The sequence below is a fragment of the Salvelinus sp. IW2-2015 genome, linkage group LG16 (assembly GCF_002910315.2).
Source record: "Salvelinus sp. IW2-2015 linkage group LG16, ASM291031v2, whole genome shotgun sequence".
In the NCBI taxonomy this organism is placed as follows: domain Eukaryota; kingdom Metazoa; phylum Chordata; class Actinopteri; order Salmoniformes; family Salmonidae; genus Salvelinus; species Salvelinus sp. IW2-2015.
The window spans coordinates 822359-845137 of record NC_036856.1 but is presented as its reverse complement, the minus strand read 5'-3'; the positions used below and the strand labels follow the sequence as shown (position 1 = coordinate 845137).

The following is a 22779-nucleotide window of genomic DNA, read 5'->3' as shown; positions in this document are numbered from 1 at the left end:
GGTTCACATCAGTCAAAATGACAGTCCCCAGTGCACGCCCGGTCTCTACAAGAACAGCCCAAGAAAAACACAGCTGGGAAGGTCAGATGCAGTCATGTTAGGAATTTCTGTATGCACAGGGCCATGGAAATCAGGCGGCGATAGAATAAATATTAGTGGGGTGTGATTGGACAGAGAGGTTGTGTATCTGCCGTGGCTAACACGGCTTTGGCACAGAAAGAAATTGCGAAAAACATTTCAATAAATTCCTGCCACAGATAGAAGAGAGAGATTAAGAGGAATGGGTATTTTATGGTGACATGCTGTTGTTCAGATAAGGGCATAGACCATTTTTGCAGACCAGTGGAGGCTGCTGAGGGGAGGACGGCTCATAATAATGGCTGGAACGGAGCAAATGGAATGGCATCAAACCATATATTTGATGTATTTGATACCATTCCACCCCAGCCATTACCATGAGCCCATCCTCCCCAATTAAGGTGCCACCAACCTCCTGTGTTCCAGACACACCAACATGTAAAACAGACATCACAGAGTTTAGCGGAGATGAGAGGAGAGAAATGACAAGAAAGGAAAGAGTGAAAGAGGACAAAAAAAAATAAAGATTACAGCTGCTACCATGACGTTTGTACATTTTGTTTATGCCTCACTAGGAGAACAATTTTCCCCACACAGGTGATGTCTGGAGAATAGGGGAGAGATGTGAGAGGAATGTAAACTGGACACAGAATGCTGAGTGCCACAGGGAACGGCATTCACGTAGGAAGCCTCTCTTCTCTCAATTCACTTAGGAAATATTATTTGCCACCCCAGTAACAAAGCTACAGTTGATGTCTGCAGATCACAAACTACTTATACACATCCAAGAGAAAGAAGAAGAGTATCTGAGGTATAACAAAACCATTCTTTCTCAGATGTCTTAGATAGCTGTTGGATCCCAAAGGAATGCAATATTGGAAAGTAGTATTTTCCTATTGGTGGAATATAATTTGGTTGGTAAAGTTTGTGAACCACTTGCCCACTGAGTAAATGCCAATGACCATTGATGTACCAGGGAGTTGTTGTTTTTAATAAGCATGCTGAAATAAATTTACATTTGATAGGCAAAGTTAAGTTTTACTCCCATACTTGTCTCTCTGTAGGTCACTAGAGGGAAGCGTAAGGAGAAAGCAAAAAAAACATGACAAAATATACAATGTAATTAAAAACATATTTTTTTAAACTGCATTGCATTGTAACATAATAATCCCTGCACACAAATTGAAATACTGGACTAACACGTAATATCTCATGATCATTTTGCTAAATGAACTGTTTGTTTATCAAACAGTGTCTAGTGAGTTGTCAGGACTGGTATCTGTTCATACCTGAAAAACATATCATCGATCAAAATCAAATGTTGATCTAAATCATGGTGCGTCACATTCATGAATACACAAATATTCAAGTACAAACTGAATATTTCAGCTTGCCTGTATTGTAACGTATACGGTTGAAGGGGTAAGTTCACCCCAAAACACAAAATAAATAGCAGAAAATCATTTTTAAAAAGCTTAAGGAAAAAGCATAATGAGAAACAAAAAACATTTAAAAAAAATACTTAAATTGTAATTTTAAATTGTCATGTTAAATTGTCATTTAATTTTTTTTAAACATCATTGCATTGTACCATAATAATCCTTACACACAATTTGAAATACGGGACGAACACATTTTAAATATGATAATTTAGGTAAATTAACTGTTTGCTTATCAAACAGCATCCAATGATGATTGTCAGGATTGGTATCTGTTCTGTTCTTCGTATCATATGTGGTCGAAATCAAATGTTGATTTAATTCATGTTGCGTCACATTCATGAATACACAAATATTCAAGCACAAACTGAATATTTCAGCTTGCCCGTATTGCAACGTATACGGTTTTAGGGGTAGGTTCACCCACAAAACACTAAATAAATAAATCAACAATCATCAAATCTCAATAATCCTGCAATTTAAGAGTACCGTTTGAAAGGCCATGACAATGTTCATACTGTCTTTTCAAGGCAGAACATGTAGTATCTCCATCGTAGATTAATCACTTTATCTCATTCAAGAGAAACTTTAAAAGACCAAAATGTGAATCTGCACACCAGAGGTCTCTTAATAAATCACAAACCAAGTCATACACACGGTGTTTTCTTACAACACCGATTTCAGCAACCGATGTCTGTTACCCATTTGGGGATCCTGCTGAGATCCAGAGTGGAAGTCGATACTCGATAACGTTCTGATCTTGATAAGGCCACAATAACTCATAAAATAAAACGAGTCAAAGTATAAAAAATGAAGAGAGAAGAAGAAGTTAACTGTACGTCAAGAAGTGTTAAGTAAGCACACCTGGAGAGTTAAACAGTGGAGCCGTGGGAGCGTTACATACGACTGTTTCAGCCAGTAAGGTGTTATAAGGGTTGTTAGTGCCTTGTGGTCGAAGAAGAGGGTTTGTTAGAAGATAATTGCCCGTCATTCCTGGAGGCGGTAAGACAGAAGAAGACAGATCAGAGATCAGTTTTTGCCATTGGTACAATGAGTGCTTTTTGGGGTGATTTATGGAACAAAATGTCAAGTACATCTAAAACTGGGCTATTATTTTCAGAGTAAATATTGAATTTGGGAATTTTTTGGGGAGGACAGGATATTAATATTATCTCTGGATGTCACTTGAGCAAAGTGTACAGGCATTTTGTGGAAGCAAGGATTAGGATACAGAGGGGATATAGAACATCTAAACAGTCACTACCACAAAAGGCACTTTTGTTCACCTCATTCTAAATCTACTACAATCTGCTATGTAAATGAGAAGCAATGCAACAACAGAACAAAATTATAAAGTCTGCCTTTTTTGTGTTTTTGTTTTTTGACAAGAAAGGTAACTGGTGAAAAAAAGATGCTCTCATTTAGCCTTCCACTGCTGTGAATATAAAATGAATTGTTAAAACTGCATGATCAGGTATTTTCTGCAGTGCAATGCTTTTTTTGTCCATTGCTACTGCTAAGGGCACTGTTTTTAAGTTGAAGTCCTATGACGCAATTGCTTGAAACGTGTACACAACAAATGACCACACCCTTGTCTCTTTCGTAAAAATATCATAACACTAACTTCACCTGGATGCCAATACTTTACAATGTCAGATCTTTTCTTCAAATACTCAATTCACCCCGATTTATAATGTTTACAATGGATTTCTTGCATCACGTTTAAAAACGAGGACGTTTCCAGTCACATTTTTATAAGCTGTGTACTAGAAAACCCCATCACTCTTGTAGGGTGTTCTCTGAGGATGTTATAATGACAAGGAGTGGTTTCTGAAGAGCGGGCCATCCTCAGTACAGTATACTCAAGGGTAACTAGGGTAGTACACTGGAGCATGATATATAAAATGTATCCTTAACATCTAATATACAGCTTATTGGGATTAAAAAAATATTGACGAGATGAATTTCAAACTACTGTTTGTAACATTTTACCTCACGGAAATTGAAGTGTGAAAAATAATAAAGGGGAGTTTGGGAGGGGGAAGTCAGACTACCTCAGGCTAACCTCTTTCCCTGCATACTTGGAAAGCCATTTTAGAGTCATGCCGAGCTGTAAAGGCTGAACAACACACTAAGCACTCAGGGTCACCCAGAGTTGAACATCTTCTCATCATCATACTTGTGCTCTGGCTAAATAATAAATGACAAGGTTGTTTTCCTCCCTCCTGAATCCCTGAAATAGCAGAGGTCCCCTTACATACCGACCAAATAATGTGCCCCTGCGTGTCAAGCAAACATAGGTTTAAAAATAAAAAATAAACTTTATTTCGAGTTTGTTGGCATTTCCTTCTTCTTCTTCTTCTTTTTTTAATGGACTGAGCCACATGAACTTTGGACTTAGTACAAACAGTACAGTGGCTGCCCCAATTCGTGTTCGACATTACTGCCCAAAATGACAGCACAAAGTATTTGAGGACGGATTTCTGTAATCCTCAGTTGGCAGAACAGAACAGGGAGACTATCCTTGCTATCCCTTTTAGCACAGTGCGCAAATCTTATCAAGCCCAAAGCATTCACTACACTTTCTCAGGATGTTAGCCCTTCTGTATGAAATCATTGGTACTTGAAAATGTATTTTATGTCTCGATGATGGTGAATGGTGTGTGAAGAAGAGATGAGGTGTGTGACTGACCTTGGTTAAGGGTGGAGGTGCTGTTGATGTCACCTGAGATAAAGGAGGACTCAGATTGCTTTCTTACGGTGTCATTCCACATTCTCCTGATACGGCTCTGTCAGATTAACAAGGGACAGTTATTAGGACTTAAAGAAGCCTGTTCACTGTTGAGATCAACTTTCATTATGTATCCTATATGTAGTGTTCCTGCATCGGCGAACCGACTCTTCACACAAATCGCACCAAGTGCAACGTCTGGCCTCCACACATTATATTAACTCAGGCTTCGAGTGACTACTTTTATACTTCCTGTCAAAAGTAGTGGATGTAATAGGGGGGTGCTCCTTGGGTTTAATTAGACATTAAAATGGGAATGTCGAGTGACGGTTTTGTCTTTCTATCGCCACCTTGACAGTGGTTAGAGCATTGTCTCCTATCAAAACATTTATAAAAAAGTAGCTCAATAGCAAAGGAATAACAAAGGAAGAAACATCAAATTATATTTGCATTCTTGTTTTTCAAAGAGTAAAAGTGACTGCAATGCTCCCAAATAGCGCAAATAGTTCCATGCACAGTGGCGTTAGTGAGAAAAAAAGATAAAGCGAGTGCTAAGGGGTAGAGTGGAAAAAGGTGCCCATGCAATACAGTACTGTTTGAAACAGTTAGCTTACTTTAAAGTATACATGTCACTGTTTAACTACGGTCTGTGTTTCTGGTACAATTACATTGGCCAGCGGTCTTTAAAAATATAACATTACTGGGCGTTCTGATGGATTCAGAAGTCATTGGAGACTCTCCTAGTTAACTATTATAGGTGATACTTTGCGGTAAACTGGGTTTATGCCAATCTACCCTAACATAGAGATGAATCCCAGTCAGAATCCCTGGTATAGTACCTGTGTGCCCGAGGAGTAGCGTGCACTTGTCCTTGTGGTGGAGGTCTTTGTTGAGCTGTGTGAGCTCTCCGTTGGTAAGCCACCACAGCAATATGTGTGGCGGAAACATTTGATGTACTCTTTACGGACCTGTGGAAGCAAGAAGGGGACGCTAAGTTAGTGGCTATGTTTATTTTGTCTGTACCGTTTGTGTGTGCTTACAGTGCTTTCAGAAAGTATTCACACCCCTTTATTTTTTCCATATTTTTGTTTTGTTACAGCCTGAATTTAAAATAGATTACATTGAGATTTTGTGTCACTGGCCTACACACAATACCCCATGATGTCAAAGTGGAATTATGTTTTTTAAATTCATAAAAAATAAAAAGCTGAAATGTCTTGAGTCAATAAGTATTCAACCCATTTGTTATGGCAAGCCTAAGTAAGTTCAGGAGTAAACATTTGCCTAGAAAGTCACATAATAAGTTGCATGAACTCACTCTGTGTGCAATAATAGTGCTAAACATGATTTTAAATGACTACCACATGTCTGTACCCCACGCATACAATTATCTGTAAGGTCCCTCAGTCAAGCAGTGAATTTCAAACAGATTCAACCACAAAGACCAGGGAGGTTTGTCAATGCCTCGCAAAGAAGGGAGTTGTTTATTGTTAAAAAAAATTAAATAGCAGACATTGAAAATCCCTTTGAGCATGGTGAAGTTATTAATTACGCTTGGAATGGTGTATCAGCACACTCAGTCACTAGGGTCCAAACACATTAAGGCACGCACTTTACATATAAAACAGTACATCATATAACATTATTACACCACTACATATCTACAATATCACCATACAACAATATTACAATGTACGTGTGTAGAGTGCGTGTGCTTGCACTTGTTTGCGTATGGGTGTGTCTGTACTTTTGTCTGTGTCTCTTCACAGTCCCCGCTGTTCCATAAGGTGTACTTTACCTGTTTTTAAAAATCTGATTCTACTTCTTGTATCAGTTACCTGATGTATAATTATGGACAGACTTCTCCCCATCCTAGCTTCTGTTGTATCAATATGTTTTGACCATGACAGTTTACAATCCAGGGTGACTCAAAGAGTTTAGTCAACTCAACTTGATTAATTTCCACATTATTCATTACAAGATGTAGTTGAGGTTTAGGGTTTCTGAATGATTTGTCCCAAATACAATGCTTTTAGTTTTGAAATATTTAGAACTAACTTATTCCTTGCCACCCATTCTGAAACTAACTGCAGCTATTTGTTAAGTATTGCAGTCATTTCAGTTACTGTAGTAGCTGATGTGTTTAGTGTTGAGTCATCTGCATACATAGACACACTGGCTTTACTCAAAGACCATGGAATGTCATTAGTAAAGTTAAAAAAAATTAGGGGGCCTAAACGGCTGCCCTGGGGAATTCCTGATTCTACCTGGATTATGTTGGAGAGGCTTCCATTAAAGAACACCTTCTGTGTTCTGTTAGACAGGTAAATCTTTATCGACAATATAGCAGGGGGTGTAAAGCCATAACACATATATGTTTTTCCAGCAGCAGACTATGATTGATAATGTCAAAAGCCGCACTGAAGTCTAACAAAACAGACCCCACAATCTTTTTTTATCATCAATTTCTCTCAGCCAAGTCATTTGTGCTGTGCTTGTTGAATGTACTTCCCTATAAGAGTGCTGAAAGTATGTTGTCAATTTGTTTACTGTAAATAGGCATTGTATCTGGTCAAACACATTTTTTTCCCAAAAGCTTACTAAGGGTTGGTAACAGTCTAGTTGGTCATGTAATGGCTGTAATAGGAGAAAACTGAGGATGGATCAACAACATTGTAGGTACTCCACAATACTAATCTAATTCACAGAGTGAAAAGAAGGAAGTCTGTACAGAATAAAAATATTCCAAAACATTTATCCTGTTTACAATAAGACACTAAAGTAAAACTGCAAAAAATCTGGCAACTTCATGTCCTGAATACAAAGCGTTATGTTTGGGGCAAATCCAACACATCACTGAGTAACACTCTTCATATTTTCAAGCATGGTGGTGGCTGCATCATGTTATGGGTATGCTTGTCATCGGCAAGGACTAGGGAGTTTTTACTGGACAAATTCACTTTTCAGAACAATAACCTATAACACAAGGCCAAATATACACTGGAGTTAATAACCAAGATGACATTGAATGTTCCTGAGCGGTCTAGTTACAGTTTTGACTTAATATTTTACTGCAGTGGGCTAAATCATGGTCACACCGAGTGTTCCTTGGTAGTCTTAAACAAATCTAGTTTGAAATAAATGTATACACCTCACACACATGGTTATTGGTTTAAAAAAAAGAAGACACCTGTACCATGTCAGATATAGAGTTGAAATGTATTCAATGTTGAGTTTGCATCCCAAAATTACACTTTATATACATCACAGAAGACTGAAATATAACAAAACTGTTTGCCATAGAAACACCGGATTTTCAGCATTTAAAAAATATATATTATGAAAAATATGAATAACATTCCACCCATGAGGCCACGAGGTCATTTGACTGCAGGAAAGGGCTACATTGGTTTGAAAATCTATGGAAAGACTTGAAAATGGCTGTCTAGCAATGATCAACAACCTACTTGACAGAGCTTGAAGATTTTTTTTTAGAATGATGTGTAAATATTGTACAATCCAGGTGTGCATTGCTCTTAGAGACTTACCCAGAAAGACTCACAGCTGTAATCGCTGCCCGAGGTGATTGTAACATGTTTTAACTCAAGGGTGTGAATACTTGTCTAAATGAGATATTTCTGTATTTCATTTTCAATAAATGTGCAAACATTCCTAAAAACATTGAGGTATTGTGTGTAGATTTGTGGGAAAAAAAATATTTAATCCATTTTTTATTCAGGCTGTAACACAACAAAATGTGGAATAAGTCAAGCGGTATGAATACCTTCTGAAAGTACTGTAAACCTAGTCCTGAAAGCCCTTGTAATATACCGTACCATTCGAAAGCCTGAGGAAGTTTGTCAGCTAAAAGACGGTGGATGGTATAATCCAAGCCATTTGCACCTCCCAACAATTGAAATAGGCACATTCAAACAGAGGCAGAGATTCAAAACCAAACAGCGAAACATTTTCACCCAAAAAATATCTAGATTTTGTCATTACAACAAAATTACATAAAACATTTAATAGAAATTATTTCTGAATGTTCATTTTCTAAAAGATAACATGCTAGCAATGCTTGCACCATAAATTAGCTTACTCTGGATAAGTTTTGTTTCGGAAGAGGGATTGAAAGGGTGGTTGTTTAAAAAAATATATATATTCATAGCAAATCAGCCAGCATCTGCTGGCAATCAACACTTCACTCATATTTTTCCAATATAACCTTCCCCAGACTTTTGAAAACAACGTGAGCCAAGCCTGAAAGCAGAGGCTATGCTAAGCCTATATTGGCTGTTATCCTTTATATTTGTAAATGAACTCAAATAAATACAAATACAGGAGTCATGAACAAAGGTTGGTTCATTATGCTCAAAACTACATTGAAATATGTTTAGCGGAGAGTGGAGTATGCTGAGACATGTTTTTACATTCAGCATCATTACGTCTAGGGGAATATAATATTCTATAACAAAGTACAGTGCCTTCGGAAAGTATTCACACCCCTTGACTTTTTCTACATTTAATTTTGTTACATTATGGCTTTAGTCTAAAATTGATTAAAAATATAAAAAAAAAAAATGTTTTTACATTTTAATAAAAAATAAAAAACAGAAATATGTTATTTCGTATTCAGTGCTATGAGACTCGAAATTGAGCTCAGGTGAATCCTGTTTCCATTGATCATCCATGATATGTTTCTACATCTTGATTGGAGTCACCCTGTGGTGAATTTAATTGATTGGACATGATTTGGAAAGGCTGTCTATATAAGGTCCCACAGTTGACAGTGTGTGTCAGAGCAAAAACCAAGCCATGAGGTCAAAGGAATTGTCCGTACAGCTCCAAGACAGGATTGTGTCGAGGCACAGATCTGGGGAAGGGTACCAAAACATTCCTGCAGCATTGAAGGTCCCCAAGAACACAGTGGCCTCGATCATTCTTAAATGGAAGAAGTTTGGAACCACCAATACTCTTCCTAGAGCTGGCCACCTTGCCAAACTGAGCAATCGGCGGAGAAGGGCCTTGGTCAGGGAGGTGACCAAGAAGCCGATGGTCACTCTGACAGAGCTCTAGAGTTCCTCTGTGGAGATGGGAGAACCTTCTAGAAGGACAACCATCTCTGCAGTGAAAGCCCAGACATGAACCCAATCTGACATCTCTGGAGAGAAGAATGGGAGAAACTCCCAAAATACAGGTGTGCCAAACATGTAGCGTCATACCCAAGCAGACTCGAGGCTGTAACCGCTGCCAAAGGTGCTTCTACAAAGTACTGAGTAAAGGGTCTGAATACTTATGTAAATGTGTAATTTTCTATTTTTTGGAATTAGCTAAAAAATTCTAAAAACCTGATTTTGCTTTGTCATTATGGGGTATTGTGTTTAGATTGATGATGAAAAAATACAATTTCATCCATTTTAGAATAAGCCTGTAACCAAACACAATTTGGAAAAAGTCAAGGGGTCTGAATACTTTCTCTATATCCCTGGAAATAGCCAGAATTAATGTAAAAACAACAGTTTTGAAAACATAGCTTGTTCAAAAAAAGTGGTCTAGGTATGGGGTAAATTGAGCATAGGAATTGGGTAAGTTGAGCCGCCTTGGGGTAAGTGAGAGCTGGTGTCTTGTGACAGTGGGTGATGGTGCTGGTAGGTCAAAGTTGAATTCAAGGAATGGGGGTTTGGTATATTGTACATCTTAAATGTATGCCTACATTCAGATATAGATCTCTGTCTTCAGTATTACTTACCTTTCCATTTATTGACCAGTTGTCTGGGACATGGATGTTGTTTCGATGTGCTAATTCGTAGGCACGTTCTCTGCATTTGAGGCTACTAAGCCCATGAAACTGGTCTGCAAGTTTCCTGATATGGTTAGCAAGCTCAACCTCCATTTCATCAGATAAGAAGTCGTGCACCTCTGCTGCTCTGTTATAGACTCTGTTTCGCACAGGTACATGTTTGTTTTCTTTTTTTGTCAATGTACCTCTTCAGTGTCATTCAGACTATATTTCATCACTTGCTGCTGCTCAAATGGACTTCTTCCCTTCTCTCACTTACCTCTCAAGAACCTCAAGGGGGGTTAGACCCCTGCTTGTTTACAGTGCATGATGATGTCTGCTCTGTAACAAAAATCTTGAGTTCATATGCATGACACATTGCACAAATACTATGCATATTATGGATAAAACTGACTAAATGTAATAATTATTTGTATGGGATATTGTGGCCATTATCTCAATTTACCCCAAGGCAAAATGTTGACTTTATTAGCCCACACAGGTACAAGGATGCACTTTCATGCTAGGTTTAGGACCTCATATTGTAGCTTATAGAGACCCCAACTGATGTATAGAACAATCTTCAAATGATGTACTTTTGTTTAGATACAATCATCATGGAACCGATAACACAATAAATTAATTAGACTTTTCCATGTGGTTTCTTCCTTTAGCGACTCCATGAAATGATGACCTCTTCCTAAATATTTGGTCACCTGATTCATTTTGTGTATGGTCTCCTAGAAACAAAGGGTGACTCAACCAAACCTTTGGCTCAACTTACCCCACTCACCCCTCAACTGTTTAAAGTGACAATTGATTCAGTCTCACGTAGACGATCACAGTGTTTGTGCAAAATGATAGTGCAAACTTATAAAGGAAGCAAACGTACTTTTTTCTGGAGAAGGCAGTGGAAAATGAAGATGAACATTCCTTGGAAGCTGTTGAATATTGTGAAGAGGTAGGCCATCACCACAGAGGACTCGTTGATAAAGAACAAGCCGAACGACCACGTCAGTCCCATCAGGCAAAGCAGTGCAAACGCCCCCAGGACCCAGGATCTGAACAAACAAATAAAAAAAAGAAGAAAAAAAAAGAAAAGGGAAATCCAGTGTGAGGCGGAAATTGTGTTCTCTTGGTATAACGATCAGTCTGTGCTAGCTAGACCATGACAGGTGGACAGACTGGACATCTACACCGGCAGATTCAGCCAAGGAGACCAAAAACTCAGACATCATTCACACAATGTTTATGGGACATGTGAGCTTGACTACAGATACAGTTCTTTTGGTATCATATCATATCTGGGGGGGGGGGGGGGGATCAGACTCGATAACAATTATTACCTGTGTTTTGTCTCTCTTTCAACAAGTCTTTAATATATGTATTATTTCTATAGAGAAAAGCCTTGAGCCGGTTGTGTGAAGGTCCTATGGAGCCTTCAAACACCTTCACAGGTGAAGACACACAACAGCAAACTGGATAGAGACAAGACGGACGGATGGACGGACAGACATGGGGATGTGAACAGTACGGAAAGAAAATGAGGAGCACCTTGGAGTGATCACAGAGAGAACGAGAGAGAGAGAGAGCGAGAGAGAGAGAGAGAGAGAGAGAGGCAGAATGGTGAGGAAAATCAACTACAGGCTGAAGAACAGACTCAGACTTCTGAGGCTAATGTCCTTACTTGATAAATGGTTTATTATCTTCATAGCTAGAGAGCATGATAAGCGGGAAAGAGAAACACAAATTAGATCAGACGCATCACAGCGTGGTTAGTTGGCATTTTGAGGCAGAGATCTTCACCTTTGATTTTAGGAAAATTACGAGGGAATGAAATTAAGAGGCTAACAAGAAGCGAGAGTGTGTGTGTGTATTTGGCTGTTGATGACATTACAAAATGTGTAAACTGGTCAGTTCAAACCACTTGCGTGCCGTTCATTTTGTGTTTATGCTACTATGTCCGCTCTGCGATGAAGACAATCTGGGGGAAATGTATGGTGATAGCTTACCCAGGCAAATCGGTATTATAGTAGCCGTCACAAACGCGATAATTACTGGTGTGGAAGACAGGACAGAGAGAAAAGAAGAAACGCAACAGGAAGAGAAACGAGAGACGCTGCAGATTAGCTTTCTCTTTGACATGCAACATGCAATGACACTGGTGCTATGCTGATTTCCATCCCCCGTCTATGTGGTTGACTAACCAAAGTCCTTGAGGATTGGTGCAGACAACATAAGACCACAAGAAGACAACAGAAAATACAGCAATACTTATACATATGTGTACAAACATTGCTTGGAGGAAACATTTTATGTGGTGTAGTTTCATTACGCACCAAAAAGACAATATCCACTAGTGATTAAACTGCAACATGAATGGAACACATGTAGAAATAGAATGTGAGCAAATGTGCACATTTAAAACACATAATCACCTAATGCATTTCATTAAACATTGCAGAGGTGAACTGGATGTCTATTGGCACTACTTTTGGTTGTGTTTTTTTTTTTACCACTAAAAATGAATGCATCAATGCTCCTACACACAGTGGCATGGAGCTGAGTTGATGTTATAATGTCATGGTGTGAATTGGTTAGGGTTAGGCTATGCAACCAAGCCATGGCATCGGAAATAACACTCCCTAACCAACAAACCAAAATGCTCATGTCTTTCAGGAGCCCCTGTATTCTGCTCACTGATTTCAAGCACAATATACTGTTTTTTTGTCAATGATAAACAATCAAGACTTTGGAAAACATTTACTTTCCCCAAAGCAAAACACTTAGCAAATGCAGAGGTGACTGAGAAAACCAGACTCGTTAAGGGATGAGTAGGGAGTGGAGTTAAGGGAGGGGGGACTTCTTTTCTGGGACTCAAATTGTTTTTGTTCCATGGGAAACACATGATAGTGCTTCCACTCACCCCACCCTGAAGCCCTAACAGCGCATACTTTGAGCCAGAAGCTTCCGAACGGTGTGTGCCATGCCAACACAATCCAGTGGTCGCTGACACAGAGGAATACAACAAGGACTAAAGACCATTCACAAAGTAAATGTTGTCATCATTGCGGGACGGTCATGCCATAATCCCCCACCCGAAACCACCAGTCTCTGTGTAAAATATGATCTCCCTGGAGATCAATTGGAATTCCTCTAGTCAATTTTCTGAATGGACAATTTAAATGTGTACCAGATATAGATACATTAATGCTACCGACAAGGACACAAGTTTGACTTATCAAAAACAGTAAAAACAGTACCTCTACAGTACATAGAAAAAATTAACCATGCCATACAGTACTATTGTCTTTATGGGTTTGTGGAAATATCTGTTTATTGCCAAGAATATTGGAAAATGTGCATTTACCAAGAATCTCTACTTACTTGATGTTCTCCAATCTGCTGGAGTCTGGTTTCAGAGTAGTGGAGTGCTTCCCCATTTTGTACATGGTGATGACCAGGAAGATGAGATTGAGCTGTCAAAACAGAGTAATGGCATTGTTAATTGATGGAGATTAATGGCATGGTGAAGGAGAAAAAACTGTTAATTTGTCCATAACTATTAAAATAGGAGTGCCTTCCCGAGCTTCTCTCATCCACTGCCCTAATGTAATAGACATCTATCGTCCTGCAAGACTCAGACAAGCAGACTGGCGCCAAATGTTGTGTCATTCTATATCAATAAGACCATGAACATGCATTAAAATCCATCGCAGTCCAGCCAAAAAACACGGCTACAGTCTGGTAACTATAAAACGCAATATGGAACGCAGTATATTTCTCCAATTCCTGTGCAGGAAAATAGACAGACAGACAGGGAGTGAGAGATTCCCATCACTTTCACTTCCTTGTTTTAATACCAGATGAAATCCTAAGAAAGCCAGTGGTACATATCACGTTCAGAGTGGGATACTGTGTGCTGTATCTTTGGGCCCTTAAAAATAAATCAATACAATGATTTAGAGACACAAAGAGGGAGCTGCATGGGCCAATCAGGAGCAGTTCCAAATGATTTACTCCTAAAACTATCTATTCTGAGACAGAACCGGGTCTCTGACTCTTGAACGCACGCACATACGTATAGCCTACTGTGTGTGTACACTACCGTTCCAAAGTTTGGGGTCACTTAGAAATGTCCGTGTGTTTGAAAGAAAATCAAATGTTTTGTCCATTAAAATAACAAAATGAACAGAAATACAGTGTAGACATTGTTAATGTTGTAAATGATTATTGTAGCTGGAAACGGCAGATTATTTTATGGAATATCTACATAGGCCAATTATCAGCAAACATCACTCCTGTGTTCCAATGGCACGTTGTGTTAGCTAATCCAAGTTCATCATTTTAAAAGGCTAATTGATCATTAGAAAACACTTTTGCAATTATGTTAGCACAGCTGAAAACTGTTGTCCTGATTAAAGAAGCAATAAAACTGTCCTTCTTTAGACTAGTTGAGAATCTGGAGCATCAGCATTTGTGGGTTTTGATTACAGGCTCAAAATGGCCAGAAAGAAATACATTTTGTCTGAAACTAGTCAGTCTATTCTTGTTCTGAGAAATGAAGGCTATTCCATGCGAGAAATTGCCAAGAAACTGAAGATCTCATACAACGCTGTGTACTACTCCCTTCACAGAACAGCGCAACTGGCTCTAACCAGAATAGAAAGAGGAGTGGGAGGCCCCGGTGCACAACTGAGCAAGAGGACAAGTACATTAGAGTGTCTAGTTAGCGAAACAAGTCCTCAACTGGCAGCTTCATTAAATAGTACCCGCAAAACACCAGTCTCAACGTCAACAGTGAAGAGACAACTACGGGATGCTGGCCTTCTAGGCAGAGTTCCTCTGTCCAGTGTCTGTGTTCTTTTGCCCATCTTAATATTACATTTTTATTGGCGAGTCTGAGATATGGCTTTTTTTTCTCCAACGCTGCCTAGAAGGCCAGCATCCCGGAGTCACCTCTTCACTGTTGACGTTGAGACTGGTGTTTTGCAGGTACTATTTAATGAAACTGCCAGTTGAAGACTTGTGAGGCGTCTGTTTCTCAAACCAGCCGTTTCCAGTTACAATAGTCATTTACAACATTCACAATGTCTACACTGTATTTTTGATCAATTTGATGTTATTTAATGGACAAAAAATGAGCTTTTCTTTCAAAAACAAGGACAAGTGACCCTAAACTATTGAACGATAGTGTATGTTATAAACAGGGTTCGTACAGACATTGGCAAGTCAAATTCAAGGACTTTCAAGGAATTCTTCAAGAACTAAATTGCAATTTTCAAGGGCCTCGATTTTATATTTAAAAGTATAGAAAGAAACTCTCGCCCAAAAGCATGCAAAATGTGTCAAAAAAAGTATACATTACAACTTTAAGACTAACGCATTTTAAAGTTCTTCCTAATGGCACTATGTATTTGCATTCAAATTATGATGACATTCTAAGTATGACAGGATAATATGGACATTGCCGGACTAAATAGATTGCATGCGTGACGATTTGTATAGTCTACCCGACATGTGTTGGCGACACAAGCACACTGATAAAGCCTGTCCACATAGGCTAGCAGTAGCATTATGCTCACCCTCGCCATTTGAGATGTTGTAGGGGTTTGTATCATGTTTTTCCAATGAGAAAGCGCCACCAAAAAAAGAGTTCCCTTTGTAATGGAACACTTTGTATGGAAAGCCAAGTTGAAGCCAACATTGTCGTCCTCACAATAACTGCACGTGGTTTAACCGCAACAAATTAACAGACAAGCGCAACCCATGTCAATTGAAACGACGGGAAACAAACAAAAGCGTCTCCCTCTCAAACTAACTGATCAGAAATGACATTTGTGGATAATTATATTGAGCAGTCCAAGCATATAAATCGGCTCCAATAATTTCAAGGACTTTTCAAGGACAAAATAGAGGAAATGTCAGATTTTCAAGGTATTCCATCACTTGATTTTCTGAGCTCCAAATTCAAGTACTTCAAGCACTCTGTGTGAACCCTGGACAAATGTAGAAAGACTGCTAATAAATTATAGAAACAAACAACCAACAACAAAACATGTTCTACTAATATAAAACTTCCACATCTTGATTTCAGAAATTAAGATATTCTGGTGAGGGGTGATTTAACTATATTCATTTTAAATAGTTGACTTAGTTGAACATGAACAAAGCTTTTCAATTGTCTCAGGTTATCTTCTGAATGCTGCAAGAGCGAATGAAAGAGAAAAAGAGTGTGAAAACACCAATATGAAGGAATGAGACAAATGGAGGTGCTTTGTGAGCTCCATAATGTACTGGACATGTCTGGCTGTTCATTCGCGCTCCCCTTGCGCTCTACTGCACTCTGCTATGAAAGGAGTAGCTAGGTGATCAATATCTCCCCCTCCCCCGCCTAATCAACCAGTGGAGTCACAGAACAATAAGCAGAGCATAACAAGCGAAGGCGAGAAGAAAAAAAACATAAATGGAGCAGCTCCTTCATATCATGGACTTTCAGAGGTGATGCAGCGTTTTGTTTATGCCGCCATCAGACAAATCATTTTTTATCACTTCGCTTGCATGAGTCGGGCACTTGGAAATGCCTTTCACACACCCTGGAGTGGTGACATGGATCCAATGAGACAGAGGACGGAGACGACAGTACTTTAAAGGACCCTAGCTAGCATGGCACATGTTCACTACCCCCCACCAACATGCTTTCTCTGCCTTCCCCAGGGCCCGGTCTACCTAGTGAGAGTGGCAGCCTGCAAGCTACTAGGCCTGGGCCTCTCTCTCTTTGCTCTGAATCATCACCGCTAGCCAAGCAGAAGCATCTCTGCCACACTGGGACCCGAGGAGAAAGCTTTTTCCTGAGCGAGTATGTGTCGAGTGTGTGCTACAACCCTGAACTCCTTGTGAACTGGGGATGAAATATTAAAGGTGCAGATGGAGCTGTCCGGATGATAGGAACTGCTTGCGACGTGTCATGATCCAAAGGCTTGCTGTTAAAGCATCTCAGGCATACTAATGGTTTCCCCCCACCACTCATTACTTCCATGTTCCTTCTTCATGGAGCTAATACCCTCTGTGCCCGGAGACAGGGCCAACTAACCTCTTGCCTGAGAACAGGGCTGAACAGAGTGCTTCTTCAAGCTTCACTTCAAGTCTGGGCTTTAAGACGGCGTTCAGGGAGGTGGGGGGAGTAAAAAAAAAAACTAGGGAGGAAGAGGAAAAACAACATTTTTGTGAGTGCTTTTCACTGAGCCTGACCAACTCGGGTTAGACCAAAAGTTACACAGCGGGAGAGTATGGTGTTCGAAGACAGGAGCTGTGGCTGCTGCAGCTAGCCACTGAATGTGAGATTGGATGCTTTTTTTGTCTGTCTGTGTCTTTCTCTCTCTCTACTATCTCATTGACAAGGACAAAGCCAATTTGTTGAGGAACCAGGGTCACAGGTTGTGGAAAACCTTGCTCCCACACATTCCCTTGAGATCCCCTACCCTTGTGCTTTACCGTTTGTTGTCAATTTTTGCAAAAAGTTTAAAAAAATGCAGCATTACGATACCTCCCTACGCTAGAACTGCAAATCCTCATTCCTGTTCAACATTAGCACTGCAACTATATATCAGTTTTGTCAGGGTCACCGTTTTATCATGCAGGTCACTGGGACTGGGATTCCGGATTATCGTCTCAACATCCAACACATTTTTTCATGCAAATAATTCTGAAACCAAAGAGAAAAATAACAATGTCCAATTTAGAGAATAACAATCTCACGTAGTTGGCAGAGCATTTGCTGACACGGGGATAAATATTTAACACACCCCCTTTAATTTGCAATTTAAGGGAATTGTATTATATTTCTCTACTGAACGGGTAAGTCGTCCGTGTGTTACAAAACCTCGCTGGCCAGTCGTTGTCATGAAGCAGTAAAGCACCGCAATAAGGTGCGGCAAAGAGGAAGCCCTCCTTCTGGCCGTTGTGTTCTCGCTCAGGGAGGTCAGCGCGTCTGTAAATCCAGCCATTATGTCCGATAAAGAACACAGCGCTGAGCAAATATTGCTCTTCCTCCCTCTTCACAGGAGACAGTTTGGAGACTTACCATTCACCTGGTGTGAAAGAGGCCAAAACAATAGACAGTCAAAAGGGCTCTAAGGGCTCTGACATCCGATGAATGCCACCAGCTATTTCTGATTTCTTTTTTTCCAAATGGGAAAATAATACTCCCCAGGCCTCTTCCCTGGGAGCCACCGAACCTCCATTGATCGAGTTGGAGATAATAATGTCATGACCAGTAAATAACGCTTGAACAGCACATACACTGAGTGTACAAAACAGTAGGAACATTTGCTCTCAGAACAGCCTCAATTCGTCAGGGCATACAAGGTGTCGAAATCCTTGCACAGGGATGCTGGCCCATGGTGACTCCAATACTTCCCCACAGTTATGTCAAGTTGGCTGGATGTCCTTTGGATGGTGGAACATTCTTGACACACACAGGAAACTGTTGAGTGTGAAAAACCCAACAGCATTGCAGTTCTTGACACAATCAAACCGGTGCGCCTGGCAGCTACTACCATACCCCGTTCAAAGGCACTTTAATATTTTGTCTTGCCCATTCACTCTCTGATTGGCACACATACACAATCCATGTCTCAAAGGTTAAAAATCCTTCTTTAACCGGTTTCCTCCCCTTCATCTACACTGATTGAAGTGGATTTAAAAAGGGATATCAATAAGGGATCATAGCTTTTTTGTAAGAATTACAGACTCATGGTCAAAACATATAGACAAAGGTTGCTAAAACAGGAAGAGGTCTGTCCATGATAAGGCATTGCTCTGCTTTCTTGACATCTCAGTCAACCAGACAGGTCCTACAGGCTCTAGTTTAGACGCACCTGGACTATTGCCCAGTTGTGTGTGGTCATGTGCGGCAAAGAGGGACAGGTAAATTGCAGTTGATCCAGAACAGAGCAGCACTTAGATGTACACAGAGGATGAATGTCAGGAACATGCATGTCAATCTCTCTTGGCTCAAAGTTGAGGAGAGATTGACTGCATCGCTATTGGTCTTTGTGCGAGGTACTGAACTGTTTGTTCAAGCATTTAGCACACAGTTCGACCATTGTTGCTGGATCGAATCCCCCGAGCTGACAAGGTAAAAATCTTTCGTTCTGCCCCTGAGCAAGGTAGTCCGCACCTCTCTGATTCAGAGGGGTTGGGTTAAATGCAGAAGACATATTTCAGTTGAAGGCATTCAGTTGTACAACTGACTAGGTATCCCCCTTTCCCTTATCAGTACAACACAAGACATGCATTCAGAGGTCTCTTCACAGTCCCCAGGTCCAGAACACAGGCTAGGGAAATGCACAGTATTACATCGAACTATCTGCCACCCAAGGAAACTCATGTTAGCAATAAAACCACATTCAAAAACCAGATAAAAGAACACCTTACGGCACCATGGGGACTGTGAAGAGACAGACATGTATTGTATTTTGCACTGTATTATGTAGGTGGGTGACCTTGCACGAATCCTTAGCTTGTGCGAGCTGGAATGGCTCAAAGGGCAGGAGCCATCTCCTGTTTCTGAAGCGTGAGGCAGAGGCAGGATATTATCTAGTGTATATTATGTGTATTATGTATATTATGACTATTATATTATGTATTATATTTGTTGTGTTTATTTTCCTGTTTGAACCCCAGGAAGTGGTTAATGCTGGATCCCAATAAATACGACTAATACTACTAAATACAACAGCATGGAGGCATTAGAAGAACAGCGATGTTTTGTATTTTGTGTCCTCCTTGTCCTTTCAGACAGAAACTGTTACTCCAAGACATTTAGGACTATTTTAGGCTAATTAGGTACATTCAGAAAATGGATTTGAGCAGAAAACAGTGGGTTTCACAACAACAACAACAAAAATTCAAAGATACTATTCGACCTTATGTCTTTTCACACTGTGGTTGTTGTACATCTCATCGGTCATTGATACAGACAATTGCGAGTAACTATGAACATACTGTATCAGTGTGGCCAATCACTGAGGAACATTTTTCTCTCTCTCTCTTTCAAGAAAAGAAAACTAACTTACCATGATGATGAAGGTGACAGGTCCTAAAAAGCTCCATATGAAGTGATTGTCCACTCTTAGCCAGCAACTACGATGGAAGATAAAAACAAACATTAGGAATCCGTAAAACAACAACAGACACGTAAGAGGAACAACTAAACCCAGTCTATCAACAGCCTCCTTAGGCCAAATATTAATGCATGGGCATGAATTATGAGGACAAAAATGTACCCTGCCCCTGTTAACACATGGTAGTTAGTTTATTGTCAATAATCAATGAAAAAAAACCACCCCAAAAAATCCATCTAAAAACAAAGCCCCCACGTTGCAGTTACATGGTTACACAAGACAAAAGTGAGGACTCTAGCCTCAATCCTGAAGCTTAGCTAAAATACTATCATTAATCTATGTAAAAGCCTTTTTCCAGACAGCACTCCTCTCTTTAAGAGAGCATTTAAAAACAAGAGGTCGCAGGAGGGTCTTTGAACAGAAAGGCATTAATGTTGCCATGCCCCCCTAGAAACCACAGTGTGGAGTCTGTCAGGCTCTTTAAAATGACATAAAAAATGGATCAGTCCATTCCAGGAAGGGGTCCCGGGTGCAGACAAAAGCAACGACAGCAAAGATAGTTGTTAGTCACAGGGCCGCATACACACACGGAATAAATGAACTATGACAGTTTTTTAGAGAACAAAATAGCGGATACATTTTTACGTACGCTTTCTTTGTCCCGTAGCTCCTGTAGTCGATAGCAGCAGAGACACCCACCACAATGGCTGGGAGAAGGTATCCAGATACATAGTAGTACTTTTTCCTTGAATGTTCACTCTCGAAAACCTCCACCATCATCAGGTACAACTGAACGCCCTCCAAACACATCCAGGAAAACGAGGCCAAGAAGAAGAAATGCAAAATCCCAGCGACGATGGAACAGCCAATCTATAGTGGATGGATTAATAGTTTCAATTGATCAAAATATTATAGATATTAACTTGAAATAAAGTAACAATTTATGAGGAATTAACTGAGCAACAACATTCCATGTTAATCTTCTCAAATCCCAATGATAATGATGCCATTTAATTGAGTGCGGTTGTTATTATACAGTGGTTATGTGCATTTCAATGTAAGTAATGAACAGAAGTAAAACACACTATGCTCCGTACAGGTTCACTCAAGTTCGACCTTGCAGCCGGCTGCTTAAATGACAGTTGTCTTGAAAGGCTAAGTGCTGCAGGCTCCATGGACAACCATTTTGAATTACTTCTGGTTTTGTCCTTTCATTGAGCCTTGGTTTTACAGTGAATACTGACTGTGTGGAGGTGGAAGGCACTATGACTACACAAAGGCCATGGAGAGAAGAAGAACTAAAAGAGAATACAGAGGAAATTGAAGAACTAAAAAGGGTGCAGAGGCTGTATTGAATGTTTCAGAACGTTCTAAACGATAGCTTTCAGTGACGAAGACAAAAGTGGAAAGTACTGCATGACATCCCTCCTCTGTACTTCATATTAATGGTGCTGTCTGTCTGACCCATGCCATGCAGAGGACAAGTACTGAAGGTTAAACACAACTATGTTTGAAAGTCTCATGACTTTCACATTGAAGGGTTTTTAGTTTGGGGTGCAATAGAAAAATATACATAAAATTATATATTCACAAAAAAAATTGGTAAATCTGTGCTGCTTACCTTGGGTTCGGTCATATCAATACCGATTAGGAATATTAACTCGGCAATGAAGAGATTGATGCACAAGTTCTTGTGGATGGTGTTGCGATCGCTCTGCAGGCCCCGGAAGAAGCAGAAGGTGAAAATGCTGATGGCTAAGCACACCAGCGAGACAACGATGCCCACCCGGGTGATGACAGTCAAGAGTAATTCGTGCACTCCAACTTGGCCCTACGGGGATAACGGATGTGGCAAATTAATATGCCTGTTTTTGTCAATAAAAAAATAGAGGACGGCCAATGCTTCCATACTTCATTTCGGCAAGAGCCACGGGAAAATTACTTTTCTATTTCATAGGAGACATGAGGAAATAAATGCTCAGCAGCCATCAATCATGGGCTGAGCCCTTCAGATGAGTACAATTAGCGTCTGATAGAGGACAACTGACTGGGTGGAATTTAAAGCAAGGCGCTGTAGCTAGGCCACGTCATTTTAACTCCTACAGAGGATTTCTTAATTCCTACAACCTGTATACACCTGGAAAACATGGAGTTTTAAACATGGAGTATTAGCCCTACAGACCCTCATGAAATACACTTTGTGGTACAATAAAATCATTGAAATGAATGGGCTTTAGGAAAATGAATTAATCTAATGAATCGAGGGGAAAAAGATGAGATGATACTGCAAATCTACCGAAATGGACATTGGAAATAAGTGTATTTAACTATTTCATGTGTTTTCCTCTGTGATTTCTTTGTACTTTTAAATTGGATTAAACTCTTCAAATTGTTTTACCCAAGAATAAATAAATTAATACCAAAACAGGAGCTGCTTACCGAGATTTCCCGATGTGCCATGAGAACTGCAAAGTTGGTGAGGTGACTGCAGGAGCAGGTGGTGTGGGTCTTATTGGAGCCCAGGAGCTTGCAGCCTTGGGTGGACCAGTATCCCATCATGCTCCTCTCCGAATAATTCCAAAAGGAGCAATTGGAGTTGAAGTAGTGGTCCATCTGATGATAAGA

The 22779-nt window shown here is 39.9% G+C and overlaps 1 protein-coding gene across 12 annotated transcripts in view; it reads right to left on the bottom strand.

The window, feature by feature from the left end:
* Positions 1–22779, bottom strand: part of adgrl2a (adhesion G protein-coupled receptor L2a) — a 199614-nt gene that overhangs the window by 4324 nt on the left and 172511 nt on the right. For 4 of the 12 annotated variants that reach the window (XM_024003753.2, XM_024003751.2, XM_024003752.2 and 1 more), the window contains 12 exons: positions 22594–22767; positions 21776–21985; positions 20804–21024; positions 20107–20173; positions 13415–13506; positions 12040–12084; positions 11715–11741; positions 10920–11088; positions 5088–5216; positions 4210–4306; positions 2382–2510; positions 1129–1146 (listed from right to left, as the gene is read on the bottom strand). In XM_024003753.2, coding sequence (XP_023859521.1) covers positions 1129–1146; positions 2382–2510; positions 4210–4306; positions 5088–5216; positions 10920–11088; positions 11715–11741; positions 12040–12084; positions 13415–13506; positions 20107–20173; positions 20804–21024; positions 21776–21985; positions 22594–22767 — 1378 coding nt within the window. The remainder of the gene's footprint in view (positions 1–1128; positions 1147–2381; positions 2511–4209; positions 4307–5087; positions 5217–10919; positions 11089–11714; positions 11742–12039; positions 12085–13414; positions 13507–20106; positions 20174–20803; positions 21025–21775; positions 21986–22593; positions 22768–22779) is intronic. The other 8 variants (XM_024003760.2, XM_024003762.2, XM_024003761.2 and 5 more) reach the window with 3 other exon arrangements.